We start from the raw sequence: 7,265 nt of genomic DNA, 5'->3' as shown, positions 1-7,265 counted from the left end.
TAGTACTCGAATTGATGGCACAGTTCGAGGATTTGACAGCAAACACACTGGCAAGGCCGCGTGTGTTTGTTGGGCAAAAGAAATTGATGCAAAGCCGTGAAGAGGTTGAAAATAAGAACCATGCTCGTCAACCACGGACGAGTAAGGCTCGGCTGTCAGCTGGCAAGCTGCTTCCAACATTTTTTTTTTGTATACCAACATGGCAATCTGCACATTGGTTCCTCTCACGATCATCGCACCAATAATACTGCATATTACTGTGAACGTTTCAGTGAGGTTCTGCTTGCTTTCACCACAAACGGCGTGACCAACCAATACATAATCTAATTCTTCTCCACGACACCGCCGGACCGCATGCACACTGCAAGTGTCACGTGTGCAAATTGAGGGAAATTGAGATTGAAATTGATTTATTCATTATAGATTACAGGTTATACAAAACAATAATATACAGATATTTTATATATGCAGATATATGCAGATAATATTTTGGACATCCTCAAAACACCCTCATTATAGCGCTGACTTATTGCCCTTCGACGTTCATCACATTGGGCCACTAAATGAAGCTCTGGGAGGCCAACGATTCGACGACGACGATATCCTTTATAAGTATGTGCGCAAATGACCGCTGACACAGCCTACTTTTCATGACCACGGGATAAGAAAGCTACCCATTCGTAGGGGAACATGCCTTTATAAATTAAGGTATTATGTAGAAAAATAATACATGACTGCTCCTTTTCTTACTATATATGAAAGAATTACAATATGAAACTCTCGCTTATGTATTTCATCTACCCTTGTATTTCAGCGCACACGCACGGAGCCTCATTTTACAAAAAAAAAAAAAAACGTTGCTTAAATGGAGTGATATGCTTCGAGCAGCCAATGAGTGCTGCTAATAGCACATTACCGCAGAAAGAAAGAAAGAAAGAAAGAAAGAAAGAAAGAAAGAAAGAAAGAAAGAAAGAAAGAAAGAAAGAAAGAAAGAAAGAAAGAAAGAAAGAAAGAAAGAAAGAAAGAAAACAGCTGTTACGAGGATAACCAGCACAACAAGAACACATTAACAATATCAACAACACCATAAAGTACAACGCCGCCTCTATACAGGAGACATCGCCGCCCATAGATTCGCCCGTTCTGATGGACATATATGCTTCATTATCGTCAACAATGTACCGACCAACATAGAAAACATGCAAGATGGGGCGGATTCCCAAAACTTCCCTTTCGTGACAGCAGCTGCAGATAGTCTGGAGCACGAACGTTTGCACACGCGTGGCAGCTAAGCAGGTCAATCACGAAGCACACATGCGACAAGTTTCTGTACGAGGTGGTGGTATAGATGGCCCATGCGTCCAATCGGAACGTCTCTTTGCAGCACAAAAACTAAACAAAATAAGAAATCGGGTTGTTTGTGAGGTCTTAAAATAAATGTAAAAAAACCGTGAAGGTCAGCGGTTGGAAGAGTGGGCGGAGAAGGACATAGCCTTGTTCTTGCGGAGAGCTCAGAATGGAACTGCATCGCGCAGCACGCGAGATGTTTGTACAGCTGCCCACGCCCCCTGGTACGAGCGTGGTACAATCGCGAATGCTCTCGAGTAGGAGCACAAGCTCGGCTTGGAGAACCGTACTGCAAGCAAAGAGCAACATGGTCGAATTGAAGTACTGCAGACGTGCAGTGTCACTAATGCTTCTTGTTGGACAGGCTAATCCGATTGCATGCGCCCACTAGTTCTAAAATACACTGTTTGCGTACGGGGTATTTATAGCACTCGGTAACTTCGAGGCCATAATTTCTCAAACTATAGCCGCAGTTTCCAGCAGACAGATTTTCGCATTTCTTTTGGTGGGTCATATATACGTGCCTGCGTTTCTAAGGCGAGGTTTTGTTTTAACGACGAGGTTTGAACAACGAACACATCCCACTGCCTGGCTCAAAAGGCAGTGGGTGCTCGCTCGCGCTCGACGCCGATTTTTAGAGGACATTGGGGGGAAGCGTCGTCCCGAAAAGAGGAACACGAAAAGGCAAGAAAAAAAAGAAAAAGAAAGAAAGGGCAGCCTACGAGGCCTACGAGCGAGGTCTTGGAGAAGGGTGGGAACGGGGAAAGGAAAGGGCGTTTCACCCGAGAAAAGGAAGAGGGGCAGAACCGGCGGCGGTAGGGGTGGGTTCTGCGAGCGCGCTCGACATCGGATCAAACTCTGCTCTGCTGCCTCTTCTGCTGCTCCCTGCCGTCGTCGTCGTCGTCGCCGCCGCGTTACAGCCGCGGGGCCCCAGCGCGGGCTCGGGGCTGCAGGCAGCCGCGCGTTTCGCGCGGCCGCAGCGGAGCGTGCAGCGGTCGATGCTGCCTCGACGCGTCGCCGAACGTGCTGCGACTGGCACTGATTGCTGCCGGCCGCCGTGCCCCCCGCGTCGGCTCCGCCAACTGCTGCGCGGCCGCCGACCACCACCTGCGTCGTCGTCGAGAAGCGAGGCCCTCGAGAAGGGCATCGGCCATCCGTCGTCGATCTGCAGCAGGCCGGTTCCTCCCCATCGGGCTCTCCGCGTGATCGTGCGTGTTATTTTTGTGTGTGCGCGCGAACTGTCTCGTTGTTTTACCGTTCTCCCTGCTCCTCGAAGCACGCGCGCGTGTTTCGAGTTTTGCTCCGTCGGATCGCGGTAAGGAGAAATCGCATCAGCGTTCAACGTGACCAGTTGAATCCAGTTCCCCCACCCGGCGGGCTCTTGGCAAGCTATACAAACGACATCTGGTGGGCCGCTATCGAAGAAGTGAACACTAACAACCCTCGGCAAGCTCCCGCGAAGCTTTCCGACCATTCGCCCACGTTTGTCTATGTGATGTCGACTCTATACTCCGCAGTGTGTGCATGCAAAACAGAGATAAAGATACACTTTAACGTGTGCTAGCAAGGTTTTCTCAGTCGTACGCCTGTCATGTTAGTGCAGATGTTCATTGTTGAAATGTGTTCCCGGGATACACACGTGCTTCCAATATGCTCTATCGGACAACGGTGACGTGAAGTTGCGACTCGGCCTTCGACTTTGCTGCTAACCCAAGGCGCAGTTCTGGACACCTCCCGCAAGCTGTGAAGACGTTCAAACTTCATCCGACATCGGAGTAGTGAACTCAAGTGCGAAAGCGCCAGTCGTTATGAATAACGGAGGATCGCCCACACTGGAGTCGTAAAAATGAACTCTCTTATCGCCGAAACTATGCGCTGATTAATGCCATCCGTGCTTCTACGCGACGCCATTTGGTTTCCGTTTGGTGCGTGAATTGGCACTGAAAACCTCTTTTCGCGAGAACTTCGTAACCGATTGAAATGCGGTAGACACGTGTGCAAGGAAGATTGTGGTCCAGGAACGACTTTGGTTGTAGCCACGTTTGCTTTCCTTTCGGCGAGTTCTTTAATTTGCCGAGAAGGCGGTTACTTGCGCAGTCGCTCATGCACCCAAGCATCTTCCCGGAGTTGTCATAGCTGCCGAGAAAGATTCCGCGATACCCCATCTCAACTTACTTGCACTGCGCCCGAAGAAAAAGAAAGCAAGACAGCATAATTCTTAAAGGACGGATCGTTAGACTCTCGCCTTGAACGTGAAAGCGGTTTGCGAACGCACACAAACGGTCTTTCCGGAGTGTTTTGAATGTCTACAGTGCATTGATTTGAAGTCGCAGATCTCACCGGCGTAATACGCTGCGTTTACCACTGTTGGACATCCGCTTTTCGTATACTATAAGTGCTCTCAACTGAAACCCTACCAACCATCTTCATACATTCGCATCCGAGAAGCCCTCCCTCCGCACAGTGCGCGCAAGGAGCTCCAGCGGAGTCGCAGTATGCTAGACTGAAAGCAATAGCGTTCTGCCGGCCGTAAGGGCAGAGCGGCGCGGTTTCCCGAACAAAAGCGACAGTGCTCACCGCCTCTCCAAGCCCTGCAAAGCTCTCTCACCTCAGACAAGGTGTTGTGCTTGGCTCTGCAGTACGCAAGGGCGCTACGCAGACTTCCATCCTCGCTCGCGTCAGCCTTTTCTTCTTTCTTTCTTCTTTCTTTTTTCCCAAGAGGGCGCGTTACTATCTCGGAAACGACACCCAGCTGCGCCGTTCAGTACTGCGCGTCTTGCACGGAGAACAACAAAGTGAGCCCGCAAGGAACGTCTTCAGATAGCACGCTCGCGTCTCCTAGCCACCTGCGTTTCCGTGCACCGCGCTCGAACACGCGAGCGACTCGCGGGGATAAGACTACGAGCATTGTTCTTGGCCTCCCTTCTGTGAAACCGCGTGTCAGAGGCGTTCCGAGCGCGCCGCTGACGCTATCCCCACCTCGAAAGGGTGGGATGTCTGCGTCGTTTCGGATTCGGACCGACCATGACAGTCCGCGCCAGTTTGGCAGCGCGTCGGTCGTCGCTGGGTCTCGCGTCGACGCCAGCCACCCGGTTATCGCCGATGCAACCCGTCCGAAGTGTCATAATATTCAAAGCTCTGCCTCTGTGTACCGATAACGTTGGTCTTGCCCCATCGAGAATCTCCTCCCCGTCGTCGTCGTCGCCGCTGTTTCCGATAAGCGACGGCGACAGCCTGTGCGTGGAGAAGTGAATAGTTCGAGAGCGACGTCGGTGCGCACGGCTGATTTGACGACGAAACGTGGCGTCTTCCGCGACGGACCTTGCGACAGGCCGCCAGCCAGCGGTCCTGTTCGAGCCAGCGCGCATGATTCGACTGTCAAGCCTGGAAACGTCGGCGCTCCAGGGCTCGTCGGCCAGTGGCGCCGGCGGATCGCCAGTCTCGCCGCCGCTGGAAGGGGTCGACCAAGGTACGCGGACGTAGGTGTGTCGTTTGGGAAACAGGGCCCGTATTCACACACACACAAAAATCTTACGGAAGAATTTTTCGTAAGAGAAAAATTTTGCCAGCTCTAATGCCAGACATATCATCAGCGAAGGCGGCCGGTCAACTGCAAAGAGCAATTGCGAACGAAAAGTTTTGGGAATTCGGCCAGGGGTCAAATTAAAAAGCTTTTGGGAGCAGTTTCCCGTTAACCGCATAGCTGCCTTCAATAATATTACGTTCGTTCTCACCATTGACTGACATATCTTTTTACGAACAGTTCTGGCGTAAGTATATCTTTTTGTGAATACGGACCCAGCACGGCTTTTGGGTTGCTAACACTATACGTAACGCAGAGTGTACACAACGCGTGCTCATGCTAAACCTGCGGCAGTTGAGGGTGTAAGCATTATTACGAACGAGCTTTGGTACTTAAGTAACCCTATTAAAGCACTGAAATGTGTCTTTCCATGTACTGCGTGGTCCTCCGCATGTAATGTTGCATTCACATTTAAAGTGCGTTATATTAGCATGCGGTCGGTTTGAAGAATGCGGTGGTTTATATTCTAAGCTCAGTGTTGCCGATAAGCTCAGTGTCGACGCTAGTAGAAGTCGCGGTCACGGCATGCCGTAGTTCCGCGTAGCCACCTATGCGAAATCGGTAAGTGTCTGCATGCGGCCTGAAACGGTTGACCAAGGGTATGGATACACCGTCCAGTAGGTTGAAAACTGGTGCTACCGGCCACCCGTATAAACGAGTCAACTGTCAATGCACTCGAAGCTGATGTCGTCACCAGTGACCTGACCAGCACGCATTAACAGCTGCAGTGGAATGCAGTGTAGTTTCTAGAGTTATTGCCGTCAAACGCTATAATAGCACGTCTGGAACAAGCATAACATACACCGGTACAAAGACGAAGAAAGGTGAGAAAGAAGAGTGGACGTTCAAACTTCATCTGAGGTTGTGTCTAAAGATGTGCTCCTTTAAACCGTGTCATCAAATGGTGTGCACGCAAGCACGCACACGCACACAAACACGCACACTTCATTTTTATCTCTCTCACAGTCTAAAACAATTATTTGATCAATGTTTGCGAGTAACGCGGCTAAATGGTGGACATCCAGCCTATATAGAGAGCCATCGCACGGATTTATATTACCTTCAACGCTACGTTTTCTGATACGTTTTTCCTTCACTAAAGCGACGTTCGAGACATCAAGCAGCGTGCGGGAACCCTACAACGTTTTCGGCTGTTTGGCTTCCCGCAGAGTGCACGATTATTAGACAGTTTTAGCAGAGCGTTTGCTTGCGCTCCGCTCCGCACACGTTCCACGCGCACCGGTGGCTGCATAGAATGCATTGATTTCGCTTATCTAACAAGCGCGTCTGCCAGAGACGCCACTGACGTGCTCTCAGCTTGGCGGTAATACGATTACGAAAGCATCTTCACGCCCCCCTGACGCACCGCTAAATCAGGTTCCTAGCGGAACGTGGTCAGCGTCCCACGTTCCGCTGCCGCTATGTGTGCTGTGCGCACGCGCGTCAGAGTTCCCGGTAGCATTTTGTTGAGCGCCTGCGTGCCAATTGTTGCGATAGGCCGGTCTGAGCGGAGCGGACCGTGAACGCTCTGCTAAAACTCTCTATTGTTTCTTTAGTTGTCAGGCTGCCGTGTACTGTGCACTAGCCGTCCAAATGCATTTAGCAGACGACAACCAGCGCTTCTATAACTAATAAGCCCGTCTGGACGACGTACTCGTATAATCTGCCGCTATGCGTAACAAGCTTCACGATAGGGCAATTTATTTTAAAGTTAATGTTTAGCATAAAAAAATTATTTTTTTACATTATATTTTTTTACAGTAAACATATTTGAGAGCTAAGAGTCGCCCGTGTTCTTTCTCACCGTTAGTGCATCCTCCGTTTGTTTTGCTCGCGTGAAAAAAAAAAAAATGACGGGCTCTCTGTCAAGTGTATTAAATCACTCAAAACACGATAACGACGCTGACTCTGCTTATCAGTTTGTGTCCTTGAAGTGGATGAACGTCTGAGGACGTTCCCCTTTCAGCGGCGGCTGTTGTGACGAAGGATTTCAACCAAACAAAAGGCGTCTGAAATCTTTTTGTCCGCGTTGGGGACATACGAAAACATCGAACAGTGAACGACGCACGCGCGAACAAAAATAAAGTGGCTATTGTTCCTACTGAAAAGGCAGCTCACTCGAAGCGCATTATACCAGGACACAGAACAATGCAACGAGCGCTTTATTCGCCCACACATGTTTCTCCACAAATCCGCAAGGGGGAGGGAGTTTATGAATGATAAAGACTTCGTTCCATTTAATTGCGGGATACGAATGAGGAAACCAACCTGATTGCTCAGCGATAAGCTATAACGTAATGGCCATGTAAGGGGCATATCATTTTCAGCTGAGGAG

General features: G+C 49.9%; 1 protein-coding gene across 2 annotated transcripts in view; it reads left to right on the top strand.

Moving 5' to 3' along the window:
• The first annotated feature begins 4,505 nt into the window (after nucleotides 1-4,505).
• ATP8A (ATPase phospholipid transporting 8A1) overlaps nucleotides 4,506-7,265 on the top strand; it is a 134,575-nt gene continuing 131,815 nt past the window's right edge. The window contains exon 1 of one of the 2 annotated variants that reach the window (XM_065432726.2): nucleotides 4,506-4,816. Coding sequence is in view for 1 of the 2 variants with exons in the window: in XM_065432715.2 (XP_065288787.1) it covers nucleotides 4,714-4,816 (103 nt within the window). In the remaining variant the exon portion in view is untranslated. The remainder of the gene's footprint in view (nucleotides 4,817-7,265) is intronic. The other variant, XM_065432715.2, reaches the window with a different exon arrangement.

This window comes from Dermacentor albipictus, chromosome 3 (genome assembly GCF_038994185.2).
Source record: "Dermacentor albipictus isolate Rhodes 1998 colony chromosome 3, USDA_Dalb.pri_finalv2, whole genome shotgun sequence".
In the NCBI taxonomy this organism is placed as follows: domain Eukaryota; kingdom Metazoa; phylum Arthropoda; class Arachnida; order Ixodida; family Ixodidae; genus Dermacentor; species Dermacentor albipictus.
Note: the sequence above shows the minus strand (reverse complement) of the source record. Positions and strands in the feature narration are given on the sequence as shown.